Source organism: Microtus pennsylvanicus, chromosome 1 (genome assembly GCF_037038515.1).
Source record: "Microtus pennsylvanicus isolate mMicPen1 chromosome 1, mMicPen1.hap1, whole genome shotgun sequence".
In the NCBI taxonomy this organism is placed as follows: Eukaryota; Metazoa; Chordata; class Mammalia; order Rodentia; family Cricetidae; genus Microtus; species Microtus pennsylvanicus.
In genome coordinates this window covers 165,892,801-165,920,253 of record NC_134579.1, presented here as the reverse complement: position 1 = coordinate 165,920,253, position 27,453 = coordinate 165,892,801, and the positions used below count along the sequence as shown (strand labels likewise).

At 48.3% G+C, this 27,453-nt stretch overlaps 1 protein-coding gene across 5 annotated transcripts in view; it reads right to left on the bottom strand.

The window, feature by feature from the left end:
• Positions 1–551: 551 nt before the first annotated feature.
• Positions 552–27,453, bottom strand: part of Armc2 (armadillo repeat containing 2) — a 114,822-nt gene continuing 87,920 nt past the window's right edge. For 3 of the 5 annotated variants that reach the window (XM_075944705.1, XM_075944727.1, XM_075944738.1), the window contains exons 13-18: positions 16,962–17,262; positions 13,987–14,109; positions 13,343–13,456; positions 9,903–10,035; positions 9,446–9,606; positions 1,521–1,819 (exon numbers count right to left, since the gene is read on the bottom strand). In XM_075944705.1, coding sequence (XP_075800820.1) covers positions 1,662–1,819; positions 9,446–9,606; positions 9,903–10,035; positions 13,343–13,456; positions 13,987–14,109; positions 16,962–17,262 — 990 coding nt within the window. In that variant the 3' untranslated portion in view covers positions 1,521–1,661. Of the gene's footprint in view, positions 1,820–9,445; positions 9,607–9,902; positions 10,036–13,342; positions 13,457–13,986; positions 14,110–16,961; positions 17,263–27,453 lie in introns of all 5 variants that reach the window. The other 2 variants (XM_075944717.1, XM_075944709.1) reach the window with 1 other exon arrangement.

The window sequence follows — 27,453 nt, the reverse complement described above, 5'->3', positions numbered from 1 at the left end:
CGACTAGTGGGGGGTTTTTTTGTTTGTTTTTTTTTGTTTGTTTGTTTTTTTGCCGCCATTGCTGCTGTCTTCCATTGCCATAGGATTTCAGCTTCTTCGGTCTCCAGTACGAACTGAAGACCAGACGCCCTCCAGGAATCCTCTAGGCCTTCAGCGCCGAGGCTGCAGAAGCCTTCAGTCTTCTGGGGACCGACCACAGTGTCCAAAATGTAGACAACCATTGTTTGAGTTCCCAACCAGTAAGCCAACATAAGAAATCTCCTTTGATCATATATTTATATTTATATTCATCCTATTGATTCTGCTCCTCTAAGAACCCTGACTCGGGAATACACTAAAATAATTTTGTTGTATGAGCTCAAAAATTTGGTTCACTGTCTAAGCCCCCCCCCCAGCTAGAAGCAAGCTAGGAGTCAACCAGGAATGCCGCACAGCTAAGCATGCATTTTCTAATCTGTCACATCGTCCCTCTTAGACACAGTCTAAAGAGAAAAGAACATCTAATCCGGTCAGTGTATTGCAAAAGAAAAGCAAAGAAAAGTACTCTTTTTCATCTGTTTTACTTAATTCAAGAAATAGGTAGATGGAGCTGGAGAGATGGCGCGGTGGTTAAGAGCACTGGCTGCTCTTGCAGAGGACCTGAGTTTGGCTCCCAGCATCTTTATACAGGAGCTCAAAACTGTGTGTAAGTCCAGTTCCAGGGGATTTGACACCCTCTTCTTAATTCAGAGGAATCCACACACACAGGGTATGGTTACACAGAAACACATATCCACATAAATAAAAAAAATTAAATCTAATAAAAAAGAAAGTAGGATCTGGAGAGATGGTTCAGTGGTTAAGAGCACTGGCTGCTCTTGGCAGACGACCTGAGTTTGATTCCCAGCACCCACAAGACAGCTCACAACCATTTAGAACTCCAGTCTCAGATCTGACGCCCTCTTCTGGCCCCCAGAGGTATTGCATGCACAGGGTGCACAGATAACGTGCAGGCCAAACATCCATACAAACAGAAGAAAAAAAATTAAACTAAAAATCTAAAAAGATAGGTGACCTAAAGCAATATTTCCTCCTACACCCATGCTGGGATCAAACCCAGGGCCCGGAACCTGGCAATCAAGTACTCTGTCTCTGAGCTCCATCCCCAGCCTTCCCTGCAGTGTTCTCTCTCCTGCTTAGTCCTTCTCTTACTCTGAGAACAAGGAAATACTAGTCTGAGGCACGGAACTTATTTTTAGAAGTAGCAGGAGGTGGGAAAGAGGCTCACACAGTCGCGTGCCTTCCTGTAGACTGTTCCTCCCGTGCACAAAGTCTCCATTGCCCAGTTCTTCACTAGTGAACCGGCAAGTGCGTTCATTCCAAAGTGGTCAGATTGGGATGTTTAAGGATATTTCTAAGCGATTTAAAGGCAAATAGAAAGAGAAGTCTTAAAAATGTGTATATTTCCATCTCACATCTCTCATAGCAGAAAAAATATATATATTCATTTTTCCTAGAAAAAGAAGAAATGCTTATTTCTTTCAAAATACGTAGGCTATTCACTAAAATCAGTATTCTCAAATTCTCCACATGTGTTGGTACTGAGGAACAGTCATGCTTTTACCACTTCCCAAGAATGAGGGAGGCCTGACTTCCCAGTTCTGCCTTTAGCCTCTGTCATGTTAGAAAGAAGGGATGGGCAGGGGCTCCAGGGCCGTGTGGTGACTCTGAATTCGCTTCAGAAGCTGCAGTGCCACAGGTTTGAACTCCGTTTCCCAGTGGAGTCGATGATAGCTTTTTAGGTCCTGGTCAAAACTGCCAGCCAGGGCTAATTCTTCATCTGTATCAGAAAAGAAAATCAAAATGATAGTAGTTAAGTGGAGCGTGATCACACTGAATAGAGCGTTTCCCACTGGAGTGGGGGTGGAGGGGGTGGGGTGGGGTAGAGGGATGGGGGTGGCAGGCTTTTCACTCCGGGTTATCTTAAATACACCATGACTGACATGACTTGGTGACATACGATGTGGTCTGGGTCTAAAAGACGTGTTTATTTATTTATTTATTTAGTCTGTGTATTTTTGAGATAGGGTCTCCTATGTTGCCTAGGCTTATACTAATCTGTAACTCCTGAACCCATATGATTCTCCTGTTTCAAGTTTCCCAGCAGAGGAGACCACAGGCTCATACCACTGTACTCTGAGAAAGAAAGCTATTTTAATGGGCACTCTTTTGAACTTCACAAATGGTTGAGAACTCTGTGCGTGTGTTTAATTTACTTGGGTCTGTTTTGGTTATTTTTATATTATTTTATTATTATCATTATTAATATCTCTGGGTGTTCCCGTATTGTAAACCTGTGTACCATGCACATGTGTGGTATCTGTGGAGGTCAGAAGAGGAGACTGGATCCCCTGGAACTGATTCTGAGTGCTGGGAATCAGGACAGTGGCTTAGAATTTCAGAACCTCAGCCAGCATTCAGCCTTTGGAGTGCTAACTGCTGGGACTGCTAGCATACACCCACAGGTCCCTGCAAGCCAGCATGCACCCACAGGTCCCTGCAAGCCAGCATGCACCAGACCATCCCTGCAAGCCAGCATGCACCAGACCATCCCTGCAAGCCAGCATGAACCAGACTACCCCTGCAAGCCAGCATGAACCAGACTACCCCTGCAAGCCAGCATGAACCAGACTACCCCAGCAAGCCAGCATGCACCCACAGGTCCCTGCAAGCCAGCATGCACCAGACCATCCCTGCAAGCCAGCATGCACCAGACCATCCCTGCAAGCCAGCATGCACCAGACCATCCCTGCAAGCCAGCATGAACCAGACTACCCCTGCAAGCCAGCATGAACCAGACTACCCCTGCAAGCCAGCATGCGCCAGACTACCCCTGCAAGCCAGCATGCACCAGACTACCCCAGCACACCAGCATGCACCAGACCACCCCAGCAAGCCAGCATGCACCAGCATGTCTCTGTAAGCCAGTATGCACCAGCCTACCACTGCAAGCTAGCATGTACCAGCATGCCCCTGCAAGCAAGCATGCACCAGCACATTCTTGTAAGCCAGCATTCCTGCCACCTGGCTCCTACATGGCCAGCTTTACACCCGATATAACAACACACAAACTGTATTCTTTTAAACACTGCATGGGCCATTAGTTTCAGCCTCTTACTGGCTAACTCTCACATCTTAACCCATTTCTAATAATCTGTATAGCACCATGAAGTGGTGCCTTACCAGGAAGGGTCTTAACCTGCATCCATCTCGGAGAGGAGAGCTATGGCGACTTCCTGACTCGGATTTCTTTCTCCCAGCTTTCTGTTCTGTCTACTCCGCCTATCTAAGCTGCTGTCCTATCAAAAGGGCCAAGGCAGTTTCTTTATTAACCAATGAAAGTAACACACAGACCCTCCTCCATCAAGCATGCACTAGCCCACCCCTGCAAGCCAGCATGCACCAACACACCCCTGCAAGCCAGCATGCACTAGCATGCTCCTGCAAAACAAGTATATTTTAGTGTCTCAATTTTAAAGAACAATAATTTGTTGTTGTTATTGTTTTAAAAAAATCCTCTTAGATTGAAGTGAGCTTTTCTTCCAATAATTTCCTAAATTTCACACATCTGTTTGCATCCAAAAGTCAATGACAACTTCTCAGAATAAGTGGGGATTAGATGATTTCATTATATGTGCTTTAGAAAGGTTAATTACTCCAATGATGGAAAGATAGGAATCTCTTGGGAAAGTGGGCCAATTCGACACAAAAGGCACTCCCAACTCCACACTTCCTATAAAAAAAACTTGGGGATGTGGAGAATCTTAAGGACTATCTGAGTCTCCAAAGAGAACACAAAAAATGCAGAAAGCACTTGTCAAGATAAGATGAAAAATAAAAGTTTCATTTGTTTAACATAGAGCACACTGAATTATTCTGTGAACACACTTATTAAGTATCCCCACCCCACAGTCCTCACTAGACACTGCCTCTTTGCTGTTCCCATTGGCCTCACCTCACCCCTGAGGCAACAGACTTCAGGAATGTGCGTGCGCTGGCTCTGCCATTCCTAGCTCTCTGGCCTAAGGTAGAGAACTTACATAGTGACCACTGAGTCCCAAGACAACCACAAATCCTGCTACTTACACGATGTGCAAACACAATACAGGAGCAATTGAGCCCTTATACAGGGCTTGCTGCAGCAGACATCTGTCTGTGCAGGGTGTACTTTGCATCGAGGGTGTCAGTGGCCCAGCACTAGATAAGGAGGGTAGGATCCCCCGTTTGGGCTGTCCCCTCCCCTCCTCGGGACAAGGCAGAGTTATGCGGCTCTGAGATAAGTTCTGTACAGACACAAACACTCCAGCCAGGCCTCCATGGAGACCTTGTAAGCAAACCTGGCCCTCTCCACCGGTGAGATAACCCAGGCCTTGAGCCGGGAGGGCACTGCTTGTGTTCCAGGCCTTCAAAGGCCTTCCTGTTTGGCTTCCTCTGGACAAGAAGAGCCTGCTAGACTGAGTGACTCCAGATTTCTAGACCATCTTCCTGTTTGCTCTTTTCTAGATCTTTCTGAGCACTAAACATTTGCTGCCAAAGTCTGTTTTCTGTGCTTTCCTAAGGTGTATAGTTCCTAGCGGTGGGACCCTTTATGACTCCCTTCTCTGCTAAAGCCATGGATAAATTTGGTGCTTCGGCATATTCTCTGTTGGGGGAGGGGTTGTTTGGTTGTTTGGTTGATTTGGTTTTTCAAGACAGGGTATCTCTGTGTATCCCTGGATGCCCTGGAACTCACTCTGTAGACCAGGCTGGCCTCGAACTCACAGAGATCCGTCTGCCTCTGCCTCCCGAGTGCTGGGAGTGACATGTGCCACCACTGCCTGGTCTGTTTTTGGTTTTTAATCTAATGTTAGCACTCTGTTGGCCTTGAGCCCCAGCCTATATGGAAATCAGTTCATCAGTAGCCAGACCATATTAGCTCTATGTCAGGAGAGACAAGATAAAGATAGTTAAAAATCTAACAGTAAGTAAAATGCAGAAATAAAAAGTGCACTAAAAAGTGGTACGTTACATTAGGGTTAGAGTTCTGAGCGTGTGCTGCCAGGAGCGGCAGAGGCTGATGCACTTAAAGGCAGCTCCATCAAATGTCCTGTGGCCTGCAGGAAGCAGTATTTTTTGTTCCATGACTCTCTACATACTTATTTATATAAATAACAAGCAAATGCTACCTTTTCTGTGCGCAGTGATCTATCTGGCATCTTCTTTACCACTTCAGTTTTTAAACATGTTGGTTCTAATCGACTCAACTGATGGCAATAGCCACAGTGTAAACAGCACTGGTCTTGATAACAGTCATTCTGTTCTCTCTGTGCACTGCACACTTCCAAATGCTAAAACGTAGGGTGAAGTATTACAAAGAATTGAATGACTTAAAGCAATCAGTGCTCCAGTGCCACCGTGCCCAGTGAAGCGCTGCTCCAGGGCCATCATGCCTGGTGGCACTTTGGTATTGTCCTCATGTCGTGATTCTCCCACTGGAATGCCAGGCTCCACTGTACCCTTGTCACAAAACCTGATGCCAGGACACACGTACCTCAGGGTGAGCACACAGTAATTGAATTTAGGACAAGCAGGATAGCCTGGCAGGTTTAAGGCGCCTGCTGCCAAGCCTGGCAACCTGAGTGTGATCCCCAGAACTCACGTGAAGGAAGGAAAGAACTGCCCTCCCCACCGTTGTCTTCTAATCGTCACCCAGGTACCATGACATGCTCAAGTGCACACACACTTATGTACACACACACACACACACACAAACTTATATACACACACAACCACCATCACCACCACCACCGACAGCAACAACAACTCCAACCTAGTGGTATTCTTAAAATTCACAACAATAAACTACACACACAACTAGTTGTCTCTAATTGGTGGACCCCAAGATAAGCACTTCAATAAGAAGTTTTTAAGAAATGATTTTGGGGGCTGGAGAGATGGCCCAGTGGTGGAAAATGCAGAGGGCCTGAGGTCAGTTCCTAGCTCTCAAATCAGGCAGCTGCCAGACACCTTAACTCCAGCTCCACGGGATCCAGCATCCTTTTCTGGTTTCTGTGTGATCTGCACATGTCTCTCACACATGTGTATGTGTATAATATGTGTGTGTGTGTGTGTGTGTGTGTGTGTGTATGAAGTATGTGTGTATCTTTGGGGGAAAAGACATGGTACTAGAGAATTTCAGACTATATGGTTATGCTGAAGATCATCACTTTCTGGGTTTTATTTTACTTAGGTAACTTTCAGTGTTCTACTTTTATTACATATATTCTCAAAACCAACACTTATGTCTTGAAACAGGCTTCTGTGATTTAACAGCATGTTCTGTTTTTAACACAGTCGGTCTCTTTAGGTCCTTTTAAAAGAACTGAAATTCAAGTGCCCTGTCCCACATGCCCATGTGGTACAGTCTGGCACAGCACAGGTATGGCCCTGCCTGAGTTCTGAGAGCCACAGCAGTGAGACAGATCAAGCTGCAGTCCAGGCTACACAGCCTGCAGCCCCCAGGCCTTAGGATTCACAAGGAGGGCTGGGGCGTTGGCTCAGTGGTCCCTTAGATTCTCAGAACCCGAACACGGTCCATGCCAGCTCACCAGTATCCGAGCCCCGTGAGACTCAACCGGGGCATCCTCTGAGGATGCTGGCAGGTGAGGTGACCTGACCTTTGGGCCTCCGAGCACACACACACACACACACACACACACATAGAAACCTGTGTGGTTTGTTCCATGAGCTGGCTGCCTGGTCAAACTGAGCTAGTTAGCGCCTCACACCACAGTGTTCCTCTGGAGATTGCTAGAGTCACATGTGCTGGGCACACAACAGAGGAAAACACAGTCCCATCTTTTGCTGTAGTATCACCTTTGGGAAGTCATATAACCTTTCCAGACTCACTTTCTCCTAAGTGACAGCACTCAGCTAACGACCTCAAAACACCCTGGGAGTGTAGGGTGTTACAAAAACAATAATACAGTACAGACACCCTGACACGCCGGGCTGTGGTTGGAGGATGGCAGATTTGCAGTTAGCCTGGACAACTAGATGGCCTGTCGCTACACCAGCCGAAAGAAACAAACTTCAATGAAAAGTGCGTAGCAGTACTCTTAACCTAAGGTAGCCAGCACCCCTCCTCGCCAATCCACAGCTTTCACCAAGCACCTAATTACGCCATTTCCTTCCAGGGACTCTGGTAGTGAAGAAGTAAAGCGTACAAAGCCATCAGGACGGCGAAATCACCGGTCATGCACTATGACTGACCGCTATGTTAGCAGCCGAGGGTCCCTGTGATGAGACCATGACTGTGGGCGCTCAGAAGCCATGAAACCTGCAAGGGGGTATACAGCAGGTGTGGGCGCCGAAGGCTGGAGGAGCCCTGTGAAACTTGGGAAGGAGTAGTAGGCAATAGACCAACGACAACCAAATGCCCTCTGGGGATTCTGCCCTGCCCACAGCTTTTCTGGATGTCCTTACAGGATGTGTGGCCCCTGACCCCTTGCTATTTAGAGCTGATTGTCCCAAGCTTAGACAACAATGACAGTCTTTTAGACACACCAAAGCCTCAGGCTTCTGGTGAGTGGCTCCCTAAGCCAGCCAGGACTCCTCCAGCCCCCGGGACATTGCACTACCTGGTTTCCTAGCTTCCTCCTTCCTCCACATCCCTCCCTGAATCATCTTCACGAGCAGGAGCAGAGGTCCCAGCTCTGGCTCCGTACCTCAGGCTCATGGATTCCCAGGCTGGGCCCTGGAACTGAGAACTGCCGAGGCTAAGCCAGGCCAGCTGTCTTAACTCCACAGCTGATGTCTGAGCTCAGGCCCCGTGGGAACTGAACTCAGGCAACCTGTGCAGGCATCCCTGCTTCCTGCCACCAGAGAAACCACACACAAGGACACTTAGAACTTGAATCATTTACAGCTAGGCCCGTTCTTTTCTGTAGTCTGAATTTTAACATGTGTACACACAAAACTGCATATGTCCTCATGACAAACTCCGTAATGGCCAAGCAGATCGGATTCTTTCAAGTGATTCCCAAGCCTCTTTTCCTGTCCAATGATATCCTGCCACAACCCTTAGCATTCAGAAAATGTATCAGCCCTCCTTGAGGTCTTGCCTGGCATCAGGCACAGTACTAAACTCTCGGTGTAAGTGCAAACTTATTCCTAGACACCCTGAAGAGAAGGCATCAATCTCCTAGACTTAGAGGGGATAACAATAGAGCTGAAAGAGGAGTGTGGTTTGAACAGGAATGGCCCCCACAGGCTCACATAGTTGAAGGCTCAGGGAGTGGAAACTACTTGACAGGGATTAGGAGGCATGGCCTTGTAGGAAGGAGGAAGTGTGTCATGGGGGTGGGCTTTGAGGTTTCAAAAGTCCCTGCCAGACCCAGTCTCTCTCTCTTCCTGCTGCCTGAGGATCTGCACAAAGAATCCTCAGCTTCTTCTCCAGCACCACACCTGCCTGGTGCCATGCTCCCTGACTAAGCCTCTGAAACTGTAAGCCAGCCCCAATTAAATAATTTCATATGTGAGTGCCTTGGTCACGGTGTGTCTTCACAGCAACTGTCCGGTGACCGAGACAAGAGGCTAAGTTTATAAACTTATAAAGGGTAAAGCGAGGGCAGAAATTTGGAGCCTTCTGTCTGGAAGACTGTGGCTCTTTACGTTTCTGTGTGATGCCTGTCTGAGCCTCACAATCAACTGTCTGGGACTGCACAGGGTTCGTCACTTGCATGCTAGAGCTAGGAAGGCAGGCGATAAAAGAGAGAGATATACTATTTAAATAACACCCCAAACCCAATCTGGAGGAATTCAGGCCATGGCTTCTGAGTCTTCTGGGCCTCTCTCTCCACATTGCCCATCATAACTGGATCATCATGGGCCCTCACCTCTAAGTAGGGAATAGAATTTGTAAATATCAGTCACTCATTAACTGATCTCAATTACTGTTTTTTTAAGACCAAAACCAGATTGGAAAAATTCTAAAAATAGAAAAAAAAGTCCAAGTAGTAAACGCTCCTCAATGTCTGTGCTTTCTACCTTCCAAGCACAGGAGCCCACCGTAATGTCACACGGTTTCATAACTGAGAACATGCCAATTCAAAATAGTTTTTAACCATGTTTCCTTAGTTATGACAGAGTCTATATGCTTTAAACAGCAGAGGCACAAAGCTGCTGATACTTGTGCAATCTAAGGAGATGAAGGGGAAGCCATAGAAGAAACTGACAGTTCCAGTTCCAGGCAGTTAGGAATCCGTCTGCACGAACTGGAACTAGCTCTCCGTCCCTCCCAGAGACTATCAGCAAGAGTTCACATTCTGCGACTGCGTACCCATCGCTACCCCGCCAGGTCAGGTCAGAGAACGCTATTTTCTCACCTGTGTGGTAAAGGTCACCGATCCGCAGCAAGGGCCCTTACCTAAAAACGATGACAAGAGGACAAGGAGAGTGTTGGTGTCTTCATCTCCAAAGCACGATGATGCACTTGTGATGTTTTCGCTGAAGTTCCACAAGGTCTTGCACACCAAGCAGGCCAGCTGCCAGTCGCCAGGACCAAACTCTCTTAAGCAATCCACTAGCCTGAGGGAGGGAGGTCACACTGAACCGTCTGTGGATCAGAATTAGGCTTGCAGTTTTGCATGGTTGGTATGATGGCTAGCCTTCTGGATTCCATATAATTACCTTTAAGTTCTTATCTCCAAATTTCACTGGCTACAAAGTTTCCACCCGTGCACTTCTGATTTGTGGTAAGTGCCCAGTAGATTCTCAGCCCTGTCTGGACCCCCACTGCTCTAGTGGAATGGTCCAAGGGCCCGACCTCCCAGGACAGACATGTCCCCAGTATCCTGAGAGCTGGGAGTCCAGGCTTTACTTACTTTTTAATGCCTCCACCTTCCTTCAGAATTGCCCGCTTGTCTTTATCCACGGTGAGGTTTAGGAGAACCCCACAGGCCGAGAAGCAAATGTCCTGGTGCTTGGCTTCCAGCAGGGCAATCAGGAACTTGTGTACTGAGAGAGCAGAGAAATGAGCAGACTGGTCAAAGCCTGCATCCCAGCCGCAGATTGTTTTGCAAATGGGGTGGGGTTTGGGGGGATGAGGGACAGAGCAGGAGCGGAAAAGTGGGAAGATGTGGCTTGCAGCACCGGAATCTTGGCTGGTGTGCTGAACTCATTCCTAAGTTTTATCTCACTCCCACTGTGGACCCAGTAATGCCCACCGCTCTTAGAGCTCATTTCTGCCTCCCACAGCCTCTGGCCTTATTGCTGCTATCACTGACCCAAGAGCAGACCCCTCTCCGGGGAGTCCCCACTGGCGGCATTTCTCCCTACTTCTGGTTGCTCTCAAAGACCTCCAGTTGTAACTCTACCGCACAGCCTGGGGCAGCAGCGCCAGGTCCTGACGAGCTCTTTCTGAAGCTTCCAGAACAGAGAGATGCTTAGGATGTTGGGAAATGGCCTGCACAGCCCAGGACTGCTAGCGCAGGGACTGTGCAAGCTGGGTGGGCCAATCGTTCCCCCTTACTCCAGGAGGTGGAACAAGAGACCGAGAGTCCTGCTTTCTCGTCCCCGAGCAGACGCCCACTGGAGGGATCAGGGAGTGGATGAGATGTGACCACCACCAGGCTTCGTTTACGAAGCGCCTGAATGGTGAACACCCTGTTGTCCATGCGGGCCTGTTGACTGGGTTGTATAGTGAGCTTGACAATGCACCCCCAAATGCTAGCTTTCTTGGGGCATGGGAATAAGGGGTTGCATCTTGCTGATGCTGCAGCTGTATTTGCATATCTAGGTTTACTATCACCAACATGCTTAGGCATTTTGGTTGTTTGTGAGGCTGGTTTGCTTTGTTTGAGAAAGGGTCTCGAGTATTCCAGTGTGCTGGATAGTTTTACAGCTCAGCTCAACACAAACCTAAGGGGCGGGGGAGGACATCAACTGAGAAACTACTTCCATAAGATCTTGCTGTAGATAAGCCTGTAGGGCATTTTCTTAATTAGTGATAAAGGAGGACCCAGCATCTTGTAGGTGGGTCCACCCCTGAGCTGGTCCTTGGTCCTGGGTACTATAAGGAAACAGAAGCAGGCCAAGCAAGCTGGCCTCTTCATCATTGGCTTCCCTCAATCAACAGATTGTGATTCAGGATATGGAAACCAAATCAACCCTTTCCTCTCCAAGTTGCTTTTGATCTTAATGTTTAATCACAGCACTAGTAACCCTAAGACACCAGGGCTGGCTCCAAACTTGCTATATAGCTGAGGTGACCTTAAAGGTTTTTGCTTTGGGGTTTTGCTTTTCTCTCTCTTTTTTTTTTTTTTTTTTGAGACAGGGTCTCTTTGTGTAACCTTGGCTCTCCTAGAACTAGCTATGTAGACCAGGCTGGCTTCATACTCACAGAGATCCACTTGCCTTTGCCTCCTTGAAGTTTTAATCTTCCTGACTCCACCTCCGAAGCACTGGGGTTGAAGGTTTCCATCAGCACACCAGGTACATGCCGTCACACTTGAACCCAGAGCCTTGTGCATACTAAGCAACCACTCAGCTAACAGAGATCTCCAGCCCCTAGAACAACGGTTCTCAACCTTTCTATGTTGCAACTCAGTTCCTGTCCTAGAACTATCTCTTGTAGACCAGGTTGGCCTTGAACTCACAGAGATCTGACTGCCTCCCGAGTGCTGGGATTAAAGGCATGTGCCACCACCGCCCAAATTATAAAATTATTTTCATTGCTACTTCATAACTGTGCCTTTGATACAGTTATGAATCATAATGTAAATATTTATGTTTTCAGATAGTCTTTTGACAACCCCAAGGGATCCTAACCCACCTGTTGAGAACTTACATGAAGTACATGAGACAATGTATGGTTTGTATAAACATTTGGATACCTGCCACCCAACTAGTTTAAGAACCAGACCCTTACATCCAAAACATGTTACATTCCATCAACATATACAATTCTCATCCATCAATTCAAGCAAAGCAATGAAATGAATCCAACATTGTATTTGACCCTTCTTTTCCTCGAAACGGTAAATCCTATCTTAAATATGGAGTCAATAATTTCCAAACACCATTTACATTCTCTATCATTATCGCCATATAAATGACAGCCCTAGCTGGCCTGGAACTCACTATACAGAACAGGATGTCTATGAACTCACAGAGATCCCCCTGCCTCTGCTCCCTGAGTACTCGGGGGAGGGGGGGTGAGGGAGGTATTTTAAAATTTATACTGGTTACAGTATTTTCTATTTCTTACTATAACCAGCTCTTTTGCTTCCATATTATGTATTTCAGGTTAATCCATGTTGACCAATGCCTAGTTCATGCTTATCCATGAATGTCTATAATTTATTTTAATTGTTGTAGAACATTTTGTCGTATGAACATGCATATTTGTTTGGTTGGAGCCTCCAGGTTGTCCCTGCATGGTCCTGAAAGCCCTGTCCCCTGCCTCTTCCAAATCTCACCCTCTCAAGAGAGTCTCTGAACAAAGGAAAGGCATCTAAACGCCCAGTGCTGCATTCCTGGAGACCACTGCAGCTTCTTCCCTAAAGGTGCCAGTCACCCAAGTCCCCACCTAAGTGCTCAGCTTTTGACCATAATTGGGCACAAGCCCAGCTTGTAGCAGACACGTCTTCACCCCTCACCTACAACCTATAAAACTTTCCTGCCCTGGCCTGGGTGTGTGACTTCTCTGGCCTTGATCTCTGGGACTGGAGAACTCGCCCAGGAGTTGCTTTGCTCAATAAATCTGTTGTTATTCTTTTTCAATTCGGCTTGATCTGGCTTACTGCATCAGCGGAGAAATGTTATGGGGGTGGGGGAGTGACAGAAAAACCTAATAATATTCACAAACTATAATATATTCTATTTACTGTAGCTGTCCTTTCGACTGTTGGACACTCAGTTTGTGCAATCACAATCAAATTTTAACGTATTCTAGTATGTGAATGAGAAAGATCTCTAGTCTATCTCCAGGGGTAGACAAAATGAGTGCAGATTCCATTAAACACACATACGCACGCACACACACACGCAGACACACATGCACATGCACACACACACACACACACGCATGTACACACGTATCCACACACACACTGCCTTACCCTACCACCTAAGAGGCTTGGAGAGCGAGAACACAGCCGTGGTCTATTCTGTATCCTGAGCTGTCCCCCATATGGGACGAATGTAAAGTATAGTTCATCTCAAAACAGAAACAAACACCACGCTTAACTGTCTAAGCTCCAAGTCGCTTAGCTGACTAATGGCAAGAACCATGTGCTCAGGATCTCAACTGTCATGAACCCACCGTTTTTCTGCATGAGGAAATTGCAGACGTCATGGTCCTGGGAGAGGTTTCCGAAGACGCGCACGGCCTCCAGGATGCCATCCATGTTGTCACTCACCAGGAGCTTTAAGAGCACTGGATGTGGCAACCAGAGAGAGGAAATGAGTAAATTTTAAAAAAATCCAAAGACCATATATACTCTCCTCCGTTACTACATAAATGTATATACTTAAGCAATAACAGAGCAATATTGTGTATATGAGTTCTGTTTATGTGGGCTTGTGTTGAGCTTTGTTTGGTGCCTGGCTGTCCTGGAACTCACTATGTAGACCAGGCGGCCCTAACCTCACCGAGATCCACCTGTCTCTGTTTCTGGAGCTGGGTGTTTTGCACAACTTTAAACTGACACCGGTGACATTATTCTCTACTTCTATGACTGTATTTAAAGGTAAATGAAAACTAATCTCCTAGCACACACAGAGAACTCAGCATTTGTTCATGGTGCTACAATACAAACTGCGGGGCATTTCAATAAGCACTAAGAAACACGTTGTTCACACAGGCAATGTTCTCAGCTCTCACGGTAACACCTCCAGGTGTGTTCTAGGTACTAAAACCAAGACCTTAGCTGAGTGTTGGTGAAACCATGCCCAACCGAGCCTTACGTTCAGCAACATACAACTTCCTGTGTTGCAGGACAGAGCTCTTCACTTGATAGAAGGACAGATTGTTGATGGCCGCTGTGGTGTTGATCACCAGCTCCTCGCAGTCGCCCAGTGACTTGGATTCTGAAACCAAGGGATGGGGGAGTCAGATACGCTTGGCCCTGCAGATCCAGGGATGTCATATGCACAGCGACAGCAGTTGCGGCTGGGGAACAAGCTGGCTGTCGGAGCTAAAGAGTCTCTACTTGAGAAAGCTTTACTTCCTGTGACATGGTGGCTTGCCGGGAGACGCAGCAAAGTATGCCATGCTACCCCATTTCCCACAGCCAGGTCCAGAAAAGTCAGGTGGGGCCCTTGGTCTGCAGTGGCCTGAGATGTCCCTGATCCAACCCACATGCCTTGTTCTTAGGGACCCAACCTGAGTAGCTTACTCTAGTTCCTACATCCTGCCTCTCAAATGAGAGGTCCTTAGGTTATTAACTAACCCTTGCCATTGGCTCTGTCTTCCAAACACAACAGATGGCTTCCTGCTTCCTCTGTCACTCCCAAACTGGCTCCCTTCCTGCCTCTCCCTCCTGGGTGCCAGACTTACAGGTACACCCACCATGCCCAGTATTTTTTTTTTTGCCCAGTATTTTTTTTGAACCTAGTACTTGAACTTTTAAGTATTTACTGGGGCTCTGAGTAAATTTACACAGGATGGAGATGCAGCTCCATTGGTAAAGGCTTGCCCAGCATGCACAGAGCCCTGGTGGCATTCTCAGCCCTGGATAAACTGGGGACAGTGGTGTACACTTATTCATGTGGTAAAGGCAGGAAGATCAGGAGTTCAAGGTCATCTTTAGACACATCCTTAGATAGCCCAGCCTGGGCTATATGAAAAGAAAGAATGAGAAAAAAAAAAAACGAAACACTTGGTGAGTATGAAAACAAATGAACAGATTTTCAGCTTAATGCATAAGGGGACCGTCTGTGAGTTTCTGTCCCGTCCCTCTCTCTCACTCCACCACCAGACTCAACTCTTGATGTTATGGTCACCATGCAAAGGAGGACAGAGGTAGGCATGGAGTGGTTGGGGGCTCCTGACAGAATGACACCCCAGGGGCACGAGGTGGAGACCAATGTACTTGGAGACTGCGTGTCATTATGAAGGAGAGGAAAACTCTGAGTGACCCTCAGTTTGGGGCTTTCAGAGCTGGCAAGTGACTGTTGTGTCTTGGATGTGTCTTCTTAAGGCCCTTGTGTTCACCATTTTGTGGCCAGACTGTGGTGGCCAACAGCGAGAGGCAGAAATTTATGTCACTGGGACATGCCCTTAGAAAGGGTATCAAGACTTTTGGACCCCCTCTTCTGATGGGGGAGTGTCATATATCAATCTGTTGATTTCATTGGTTAAGCAATAATGAAACTGCTTGGCCCTGATAGGTTAAAACATAGGTGGGAGGAGTAAACAGAACAGAATGCTGGGAGGAAGAGGAAGTGAGCTCAGACTCGACAGCTCTGCTCTCTGGAGCAGAGACGCCATGCTCCCCTCTCCCGGGCAGACACACGCGATGAAGCTCCGACCCAGGATGGACATAGCCTAGAATCTCCCCGGTAAGCGCACCTAGCGGAGCTACACAGATGATTAGAATGGGCTAAATTAATATGTGGGAATTAGCCTAGAAGAGGATAGATAGAAATGGGCCAAGCAGTGTTTAAATGAATACAGTTTGTGTGTTGTTATTTCGGGGCATAAGCTAGCAGGCAGCCGGGGTGCCAGGAACGTAGCCCCACAGCACCTATTACAACACTCTTCTCTTTTTTTGACCCCAAAAATGGAAAAAGAGAGATAGACAGGCCCTTCCCATCTCAACAATAGCTCCCACTAAAGAAAGACCAGGCAATGAGAAGGTACTGGCTTCGGCCAGAGGACGCGCTCTCTTGGGGGGCAGGATCGGCTGCACCACTGACCATGAACCTCAGCCTCCAGAAGTGTGAGAGATAAATTTCCTCCGTAGGAGCCTGGAGAGATGACTGAGCAATGGAGAGAGTTTGCTGCTCTTCCAGAGGACCAGAGTTAAGATCCCAACACCCATATCTGGCAGCTCGCCTTGTGTAACTCCAGATCTGGGGGCTCTGCCGCCCTCTCCTGGCCTCCGTGAGCAGCTGTACATGAGATATACAATCACAGCACATGCATACACAGACCAACAGCGATTTGTTGTGGCAGAGTAAACTAGGAAGGTGGGCCGTGAAGAAGGGGGACACAATGACAGGTAACACAGAACTGGAAAAGGAAATGACCTTTCTTCGTGGGGACTGCTCCTGGAAAAGCGTGGACTTTTAAACTTCTGGCCAGCTTTTGTTCTTTGGATTGATAATTGTTTTAAACTGTGATATGATTCATCAGCCATAAAACTTAACCTTTTAATGTTTTACTTATTTATAAATATCTCCTTACTGTGTGCCACAGCCCAAGGTGCATGTGTTGAAGTCATAAGGTGAAAGTTGATTCTTTCTTTCCTGGGCTAGAACCCAGTTGTCATGGCTGGCCCCAAGCACCTTCACCTGGAGAGCCACCACAGCAGCCCCAAATACACCCGTTTAAAGGGCTGTGTCGGTGGCTGTGTTTTTTGGGAAAGATCTGTGTCATTACCAGTCTTCCTGTTTTGAAATCTGGGGTGCATTAAGGCACCTCCAGGAGAAAGGTTTTGTGGTGGCCAGTTTGGTTTTGTCTCATGTAGCCCAGGCTGGCCTTTAACTTCCCTGCCTCCACTTCCTGAGAGTTGGGATCACGGGCATGTGCCACCCCACACAATATAAACAGTGCTGGAGGTTGAACCCCAGGGTGTGTGTCTGTCAGTTAAGCACTACCAACTGAGCCAAATCTCCCAAAGCATTTTTCCTTTCCACCGCTAAGAAGGTTCCTTCGAGTGAGCCAAAACCCTCACCACAGCCCTCCCCAGGAACTGACCCAAGGCTATGGTTCTCACCCAGCGTGGTCAGCAAGAGACCCACCACCCGAGGGTTGGCGGCCAGCACTGGGCCGATGCGTGGGTGAATGGCTATGTTGGCCAGGACGCGAGTCAGCTTGACCAGCACATCCTCAGTCTCCGCTGGCGGCCTGGCTCCTGAGAGCCCCGACCCTGGGGACTGCTGGTCAAGTTGGTAGAAGTTCTGGAATAGTGTGAGCAGAGTCTCGATGCTCCCTCGCTCTCTGGAGAAAAGTTCCCGGGCCTGGTTATTTTTTGCTGTCAGGTTGCCAAGGATAAAAACAATGCGAATTACTAAATCCTGCAATAAACAAAAGACGGAGTGTTACAAGCATAAAAGAGCTGGAACAGTTGTTGGCAAGAATGCAGTCTTATTTAATTTATTCACAACTTAACTAATAGTCAAATGGATCACATCTGGCTTCGGCAAAAGTCTTGCAGCATGTGGGTCCCAAGACGGGTGCAAAGTGACAGAAGAGATTAGAAGTGCTTGGTGGCCCTGGAGGAATGAAAGGGGCTGATGGGGGCCTTCATCTCAAAATCTGGGTGGTCTTTTAAGAAGTTCCCTGAGAACAATTAGTTGAGTGAGCTTTGTATGTCATGTCAATCAATGAAGCTCAGATTTCTTGAGCATCCAAATCCTTTCCAAACAAACAAACAAACAAACAAAAAAACCCCAAAACAAAAAAAAAACCCCAAACCACAAAATCCCCTCCCCCTCAACACCCCTTCTCCCCACTGGAGCACTGTCCTCAACAATCAAGCACCTAACAGAGGAATGGGTCACAGCAGGGCTTCTTGATTTCCACACTGTTGACACTTGCAGCAAGGGGAGTCTGATAGTCTGTCTCAGATGGGTCTCCCCATGTAGCCCATGCCTGTGCTATGGAGGGACCCCAGATTCAAACAATGATGACTACAACTTTTAAAAAATTGTTTGCTAGTTTATACATAGATATAAATGTAGTTTTCTATACATATGCTTTTATTTACTGGCTTTTCTTGAGATATGGTCTCATGTATCCCAGACTGGCCTTGAATTTACTATGTAGCCAAGGATGACCTTAAACTCCTGGCCCTTTGCCCCCACCTTTTGATGCTGGGACTGCAGGTCTGTAGAACCAAACCCAGTTTATCTGGTAGTGGGAACTGGACACAGAGCTTTGTAATAGGCAAGCATTTCTCAGTGTTTTGTTGTTGTTGTTTAAAGAACGGTAAAATCTAGAATGAGAGGCTGAGGAATTTCCGTGTGTTCAAGGCCAGAATGAGCTACATGATGAATCCCACATAGCCTGGATGAGGGAGAGAGAGAGAGAGAGAGAGAGAGAGAGAGAGAGAGAGAGAGAGAGAGAGAGAGAGAGCTTGTTCATTTCTCAGCTGCCCAGCCCTGAAATAATCACACAGAAGCCATATAATTAAATTACAGCTTGGCCCATTAGCTCTGGCCTCTTATTGGCTAACCCATCTCCATTAATCTGTGAATCACCACGAGGCTGTGGCCTACCAGCAGTTTCAGCACATCTGTCTCCAGCCGCAGCTCCATGGCTTCTCCCTGATTCTGCCTCCTTTCTCCCAGCACTCAGTTTAGTTTTCCCCCTAAGCTCCATTCCCCTATAGCTCTGCTACAGGCCCCAAACAGTTCCTTTACTAACCAATGATATTCACAACATACAGAGGAAAATCCCACATCAGAGAGAGAGAGAGAGAGAGAGAGAGAGAGAGAGAGAGAGAGAGAGAGAGGAAGAGAGGGAGGGAGGAAGAGGAAGGAGGAGAAGGAGGAGGAGAAGGAGGAGGAGGAGGAAGAGGAGAAGAAGAAGAAGAAGAAGAAGAAGAAGAAGAAGAAGAAGAAGAAGAAGAAGAAGAAGAAGAAGAAGAAGAAGAAGAAGAAGAAGGGTGAATGAGTGGATAAGGTCACATGGAAGGAAATTATAAAAGGAATCCTTGCTAAGGGCCATCAATGGGCTGGGTGTGGTACTTAGGGTACCGGCCACCGAGCCCTTTCACATTGAATACTGCACGTGGGATAGGACCACTGCTATCAAAGTGGCTCAGATCCTGGACTCTGTGATCCTCCCACGCAGGGAGGTTTCCCTCCTCTGCCCTGCAGGCTTTGCAGACAGTTAAGGACTTAGGCCACCAGCCAGGGGGATTTCCACAATTCTGGCTTCACTGATCAAAATAGTGGCTACATCAGCCTTAAGGGAGGGGGCGGGGCCAAGGGCCAGGCACAAAGGTTAAGAGATGGCATCCTGAGTCCCAGCACAGGGGCTGGGTGTGGCGAAGAGCTGGGAAGACCGAGGGCAAAGGACACCTTTTGACAAATCTGCCAACGCCAACTTCTTCCTGCTTGTTCTTGATGAAATGTCCCTGACGTTGGCAGAGTAGCAGCAGGGCTGCCGCTGGCTGGTACAGCTGTCAGCTACTTGCCATCATGAAGAAGGGGTAGAGCCAAATGCTGTGGCAAGGACTGGAACCTGTCCAGGAGGGGGCAGTTATTTTCAGAGACTGTTCACCTCCCTGCAGGCAGCAGTCACCTGAGACCCTGCCTCTGCTCTACCCCTGGAAAGAAAAAATTCATTCCCAACTGCTCCTAAGATGGAGTGGGGTGCTGGGGGTGCGCACACAGAGACAGAATGGCAACGTTCAGGAGTGCAAAAAAAAAAAAGGATGCTCAAAGCTGGAAGTAGGAGTGTATACCTGGAATCCTGGCACCTGCAAGGACTGTGAGTTCAAAGCCAGCCTCTAAAATGCAGGGAGTGGGGGAGGGAAAGAGAGAGGAAGAAAATAAGGGACAGATGGAGAGAGGGGAGAAAAAGGAAGGGGGAGGGAGGGAGAGAGAAAAGAAAGAATGTGGGAGATGGATGGAGAGACAGAAGAAAAAAGAGGTAGGTGAGATGATTTGGGGATAAAGGCACTGGCTGCCAAGCTTGAGGACCCGAGTTCAATCCCTGGAACCCACAGAGTAGGTGAAAAGAAGCTACTCCCCAGAGTTAGCTTCTGACCTTGACATGTATGCCATGGCATGCCTGTGCCTGCACCCGTGCTTGAACACACACACACACACACACACACACAATTTTTGAGAAAAAAAAAGAGGAAGAAAGGTGGGGAAAGAATGGAGCCCCTGAGCAGCGAAATTATCACAGAGGGCTGGGGGAGGTAATCTTTAAAAGGTCTCTGTGGGACAGTCTCATGGAGACTGGGGTGAAGTCATTCTTGCTTGGCCATTCCTATTCCGAAAAGGAGCTGACACCTGCGGGCTTTAAATCTACAGGATTTCACCAGGACCTGAATCCCACTACACATTCCTTCAGCAATTCCCCATGCCAAAGGCCCTGGGCTCTGGAGACAGCGTTCCCAACACCCAGGCCAGGTGCCCTAGAGAAGAAGGGCGGAGGGCATTGCCAAGCACTAAGTTCCTCGAGAGAAAACTCTGCTTCCTATTTCCCAAGCCCATGACTGTGAGCAGAACTGCCGTGGAGGCTCCGATTTGCTTTCTGACTTTACAGAAGCTCTGCCTTCTGTAATCATGAATACTGACCATAGCAGGAGTGTAAGCCATCAACACACTGGCCTCCAGATGTGCTGGCCAGGTCCCTCTCTGCTCTGATAAACACCATGACCCAAAGCGACTTGAGAAAGAAAGGCTTTACTTGGCTTATGCTTCCAAGTCCAGTCTCTGGCGGAGGGAAGTCAGGGCAGGACCCTGAGGCAGGCCATGCTGTGGCTCTCTGGCTTGCTCTCAGCTCCACAACCAGCTGCTTTTCTTACACCTCCTAGGACCACCAGCCCGGGAGTGGCACCACCCACAGTAGACTGGACCCTCCTGCTTCAATTACCAATTCAGAAAATGCCCCACAGGCTGGCCTACAGCCCAATCTGATGGAAGCATGTTTTTTTTTTTTTCTGAGGTTCTCTCTTGCCAGATGACCGTAGCTTGTGTCCAGTTGACAAAACAACAAAACTCATCTTCAAACACGGCTTAATCGACACACATGAACCACGTTACTCACTGGCCACGATCTTTGCCATCTGAACAAAGCTGTTCCCAGCATCTTAGCCCAGACAGCAAGCTCCTCCCCCATTTCCCAACAGCGGCTTTAGTTTTCCCCTGTGGTGTTGGTCCATCCCCACAAGGGACCGTTCAAAGAGGCAGCAAAGGCCTCATGAGTGATTTAAAATGTCGTCTGGGGATTTTAGCACACAGCTTTTCATCTTGCTAAATCATTGTCAGGACTAATCCCTTTACTCCGTAAATGTCAGCAGCTGCATTGGGAAGAATTCTATGTGTGCTTCTTTCTCTTCTTCCTTCCCCCTCTCCCTGGGCTCCTCTGGCCCAGGTACTTCCGCCACCCATCCCTGCTCAACTGCCAGAAGCATTGATTCCAGAGCCAGCGAATTCACCTGGACAGACCAAGGATGACTTTTCCTAAAATTGCCCCTGGGCTCTTGCCACGTCTAAATATTTTTTATTCTATCATCCGTGTGGGTCATGGCACGGTGTAGATGATGCAGTTCAAAGTGGTCGTAGGGCAGGAAGGGTTAATACTGTCACGGTGCCTCTCTCCTTGTCTTCAGATGGAATAGGGAGGGGGTGGTTCCTGGCAATGGCGGTGCCAACTGAAGGATGGTATGCAAGATCAACAAATGGGGAAGACAGATTGTGCTGTTTGTAGCACCCAGCTTCCACCAACGACTCCCTCGCTGTTTCTGTCCTTTGACTGAGGCGTCTTTTCTTCCCACCTTTCTCAAGTATGTTTTCCAAGAAGCCAGGAGCACAAAAGAGGTCAAAACAGAAGCAGTCTCCTAGAAGGCTGTTCCCCCCGACACACACACACACACACACACACACACACAGCTTGTGTGGCTCCTCTTCAGTCCTGAGACTGGAAGCTGAGCAAAGGTTTCTGCAAGGTCGTGGCCTTGCTGTAAGTAGCCAGGGCTCTCCTCATTCCAGCCTAGAAAAGTATCCCCACCCCCAAAACCAGAGCTGCACAGAGGTTACCCACTACTTCCCAGACCAACCCACCTGAAGTTACATAAAGTACTTCTTAGCTAAATGAGCAAACAAACAAAAAACCAATAAACACTTATAGAAAGTATGCCAAGAATGCCAAGTCAGCTCAGAGACCCCCAATTTCACAACAGAAGATCGCCATCAACACTCTGCTTTCCACCACTTCGCTCTTTCAGGGTCTCTGAGGACAGCACGCCCAGACAGTGATTGCGTGGTTCTGAGACGGCAAAATGAAGGTGAATCAGGCGAGGCTTTCACCCGTGGAGAAGGCAGGTAGTATAGCCAGTTCACACAGGCTTTCCAAGTTTGCTGAAAATAGAATTATCAACAGCTACAGCCACCCAGTGCACAGACAAGTGGTTGCAGCAACCATGAGAGGCCCTGATCCTCTTCAAACCTCCCGGGCCTGTCTTCTTCAGGCCAGCATGGCATGCCCTAACGCTCGGGCCCCACGAATTGTATATAAATGACTTTGGCTGGGACGGAACACAGACGAGAGCACTGCTAATGGTCTTTGACCAGCTCCAGCCCGAGCAGCGGCTACTGTGGGAGTTCCCTTCCATGTGAGAGATCGTGGCCTAAAGCCAACAGGAGCTTGTGGCCCTTTTCACCCTTGCTCGGGGCACAGAAACTGGGGCTTCCAGAGATCCCACTGGTGAGGGACAAGACAGAGTCAGAACTCGGAGCACTCCAATACCTCATTCCGGACTGCCCTCAAATCCCAATCACTCAGCCCTGAGGCATTGTGTTTAGGGGAGGGGATTCGAGACAGGATCTCTCCCCGTAGCCTTGGCTGTCCCGGAACTCACCATAAAGACAGGCTCAAACTCAAACAGAGATCTGCCTGCTTCTGCCTTCTGGGTACTGGGATTTAAAGGCATGCGCCACCACACTTGGCCTCTGAGGCATCTTGAATCCTTCACCAACCACAGCAGCTCACAATCTCTCTTCTCCTATGAAAGGTGCCCCTGGTGACCTGTCTGTGCACAGCAAGGCTTGGAACCACTTCTCCCTCTTGGGAGGGAGCAGAACAGTTCTCTGCTCAAAAACATCACTGCCTGTTATCTCACCGTGAAGTGGCATCCATGTACCAACTGCCCTGCATGACCAGTGAGCAGATGATTCTCACACCCTCCCCTCGGCACCCTAAAATAGCTCCTGTGCACGCTGCTGACCACAGAAGGACCGCTAGCAAGCTGTGTTCCGTAGACTCCGCCTACCTAGAAGACGACTCAGCCTAGGAAAACAGCTTGGAAAGATCTTCAATAATGGGTTAACTTTAGCCAGGAGGTGGTTGTACACACCTTTAATCCCGGCAGAGACGGGGGAAATCTCTGTCCATTAGAAGTCAGTTTGGTCTACAGAGTGAATTCCAGGGCAGCCAAAGCTACATACATACACAAAGAAACCATATCGAAGGAAGAGAGAGAGAGAGAGAGAGAGAGAGAGAAAACAAAACAATAAACCAAAACCAAACAAACAAAAAACAGGGTTAAACTTAAAGGAGGGTATAAACGCCCTGTTTTGGCCATGTTTTTAAACTCCAGGTAAAATTTTCTGCATCTTAAGAGTCCAGTCAGGATCTCCCATTTGCTTTCCACCTTGAAAAAAGCCTACCCATTCTGTGAGTTTACAGGTGGCGGAAGACAAGCTGTAGTCTACTGGGGAGATGCTCACTAACCCATCAGCACCAGAGGTGGATGCCAGCTAACCCGAGCCGTTAACAAATGGGTATACAGCAGCGCAATCCGAGACACTACAGCCTCAAAACCAAGGACCTAGGGAGATCATTGTTAAGGCAGAGCTGACCACCCACCCACCCACCCTATCAGCCCCCATACCCTATGCCTCTGAATGTGGCTGCCACTCAAAACTCCCAGGGCCACAGCCGAATTTCGCTGTGCTGGGCTCCTTGGTGAGCGGCAGACCTGAAGGCGTTTGGGTTCTGTGCTGAGTCGGGGAAGAGCTGGTCCCACAAGGATGGGCAGCAAGAGTTGGAAGGACTGAGCAAGCTCAGGCCCACAGTGCTTGCCGGGTCAGGGTGCAGAACAAGGGCCAGGCTGAACAAGGAGCAAGCTCAGCCAAATGCTCTCCCGGCTCCCACTGGAAATGCTGGAAATGCGCCTGCAGAGAGGCCGGGAAGGCAGCCAAAGGGCACGCTCCTGCCAGGGAGGAGGCAGAGAGCCAGGGAGAGCAAGTTGCCACACAAAGACACCAGGGGAAGGGGTGGAGGCACCTTCCTAACCAATCCTCCAGAGCTGCGAAGAGGCTGGGGGTGGGAGTGGGGGGGCTAGCTCTGTACTGCTGAAAGCCTGGGTAGCAACGGAGCTGGATAAGTGGGAAGGCTTTGGCTTCCAGCCCCCACCTCCTGCCATTCCAGGTCTCTCTTCCCACAACACGATGCCCATGCTGTCCAAATCAGGGCTCACCCTGCGTGCCAGGTTGGAGGGACCTCTTAGGGGCCTAAATGGACCTACATGGAACAAGAGGCTGACTTTAAACACAGTTCAAACAACGACCAGTCTGGTGATTCCCAACAGAGTTTGCAAAACTCCGTTGGTGATCCTGCATCTGCTAGTTCTGCTTAAAAAAGAAAAAAGAAAGTCACCCCATTTAAAAGTACAAAGAGCCAGAGGGATAGTGGGTTAAGGTGACTGAATACTAATGTAGATGAGGGCTATTCTCTGCATTATACTGCGCATTATACATCATACTGCGCATGACCTTTGTCAAAGGCTGTCACCCTTATGGAAGTCTTACTCCAGGCGTTGTACCAGATCTCCTGCCCAGCAGATATTTACAGAAGAAATGGGGAAAATCCCTTCAAGTTCTTCCAAAAATCAAACCCACGCATATTTTGCTGAGCTTCTAAATGTAGTAGCACTGACATCAGAGGCGCCTGGGAAACCAGGCCTGCTTCAGCAACACGGCTTGCTCCTTTTTCCTTTATTAAGCCCATCTGTTTGCACATTTGGTGTGTACCAAATGCAATTTACACCAGAAAGCAGACAATGTGTGCCTATTTCTTAAGGGAGATTTGTCCTTTAACTGGACCTTGGTAGGAATTCTTACCTAACTGTAAAGCGTGGCTTTCAATCTGACTGATGGCAACTCTGTTTCTGTCTGTCTGTCTGTCTTGTGCCCACTGAGACCTGATGGTGTCTAGGAGCTTGAACAGGTTAGTTACACATCTCTAAGTTGAAGTACTTCCCTTGTTGTCCAGGTGGACATCCATGCTGAAGGCTGGGGGGAGAGCTTTTGTAGAGACGGTTGAACCAGATGCCCCCAGGGGTAGACCACAACCATCAACTGCAGACCACGCCCACTTTACCCAAGGCTGGGCGGAAGATGTGCCATCAACAGGGATAGCACACAACCCTCACACAGGTCTGCTGCAAACTCACAAAGTTCAGATGGGCCTATACTGTGCTCTCCCAAAAGGGAAAATCGACGTGAACACTGGATTGTTTTAATGACAGTAGGGTCTTGTTTTACTTCACAAGTCAACAACTGGAGGCTGTCTAGCTGACTCCACGTACCCTCCCCTGGGCCGGTCATTCTCAGGGTCCCAAGGGCCCTCGTCTCATCCCTCATGAGTGGGCTACTCTGATTGGTACTGCATGCCTGCCAAGGAGGGCAGCTGGTCCCAGGACAACTTGTTTTGACAAAAGTCTGGCAGAGGAAATTAGAAGAGTCTAGCATAACACAATATAACATAGCATCTTGTTTTCCTGAAGAAAATGTCTCTAGCTGGGGAGAAGCTCCCTGCTGAGGCACTTGTTTAACGTGCCCCCCTCCCCCAGTAAACACACAGGGAGCAAACAGACCAGAAACTGTCGGCTGCCCATGCAAAGGCAAATGAGACAATCTCACCATTTTCCGGAGATGCTCACTTGGCAGGCTCGCCACTTGCTTCTGCTGTGACACACTCATGCTATGCCAGGATGATCTGAGGAAGCGTTTGCAGACCTCTGGAGGTCTACCTAAAAGTCTCTGTGCACCCACTGAAGGATGTGTGGTAGGGGGTGACACCCCCCCCCCCAACCATTCATGCTGTACATCCTCCAAGCCCCTGCAGGAGTTCCTTAGAAATGGGCACTGGTGTCCCCTCAGACCTCAATCAGAACTACCCAGGGTGGGGCCCAAAAACCTGCATTTCCAAAGCTCCCCAAGAGAGCCATGCCAAGGATAAAGCAAGCCTGGAGCCTGGGATTAAGCTGAGGAACCACTGAACACTTCTCAGCTTTAACCCCTACAGCATGGCTTTACGAAAACACACGCATTCACAGGCCTATTAAATCATTCTCACAGCACAGACAATAGGAATTACAAGTGAAATCAGCTGGGCCGTGGTGGTGCAGGCCTTCAATCCCAGTACTCCAGAGGCGGAGGCGGAGGCAGGCAGATCTCTGAGTAAACAAAACAAAACGTGAAATCCTACCTCTTCTTTAACTCGCAGTACACTTAGAACCTGTTCTAAAGGATGAGATCAGACTTAGCAATCGGGCAAACGCTTGTTTTGGGGACGTTCTCATATAATTTCTCTTTTTTCCCTTTAACAAGAACAGCAGCAGATGGGGAAGAAGTATTTTAGATCTCCCAACAGAAGTGAGCCCCAGTTCTAAACAGGATTCCCTCTCAGCGTGCTGTGGAAGTGGCTGGCCGCAGCTTCCGGCACCGCTCCCTGCCCCCTCGCCCCCCCAACGCTGTGTGTGCAGGTGACATTCATCAGTATGAAGCTTTTTTGGTTTATTTTGGTGGGGGGGGGGGTTGTCCAAGGGACTCACTCTGTAGCTCAGGCTAGTATCTAACTCATGGTCCTCCTACCTTAGTTTCCCTAGTGCTAGGACTAGAGGTGTGTGTTTTGGATTTCAGATTGTAAGGTCTTTTAAATCCTAACACACACTTGTAATTCCAACACTCTGGAGGGAGAGACAGAAGATTGCCTACTCAATGCCAGCCTGGTGGGTTCCATGCTATCGAGGCTACATAGAAAGATCACATATCAGAAAAGAAAAAAAAAAGATTCAAGCCATGTGGTGGTGGCCCATGGTTTTGATCCTGAGCACTCAGGAGGCAGAGGCAGGCCAACTTGGTCGGTAGAAAGAGTTCTAGAACAGCCAGAGAAACCCTGTCTCAAACAATAGCAAAAAATAAATAAGTAAATAAACAAATAAACAAAAAAAGAAAGAAAAGAAAAAGAAAAAAAGATTTAAAAACACACACAGCTATAAAAGTTATCTTGATTCCATTTTAGCATGGCTCTTGGCAACAAGCCATGTCGTAGTCAGAAGTGCAGAGTGCTTCGGAAGCACAGGGGACGCAGGGCATTCTCAGAGCAGCTACCAAAGATTAGCTAACTGTGTGTGTCACAGAGAATACAGTCCAGTTCCAGTCAGATGAGGGGTGCAAATAAGAAATGGACACCGACAAAAAGGCCCTGTGGAGCTCGGCTGTCTCTGGTTCTCCCTGCTG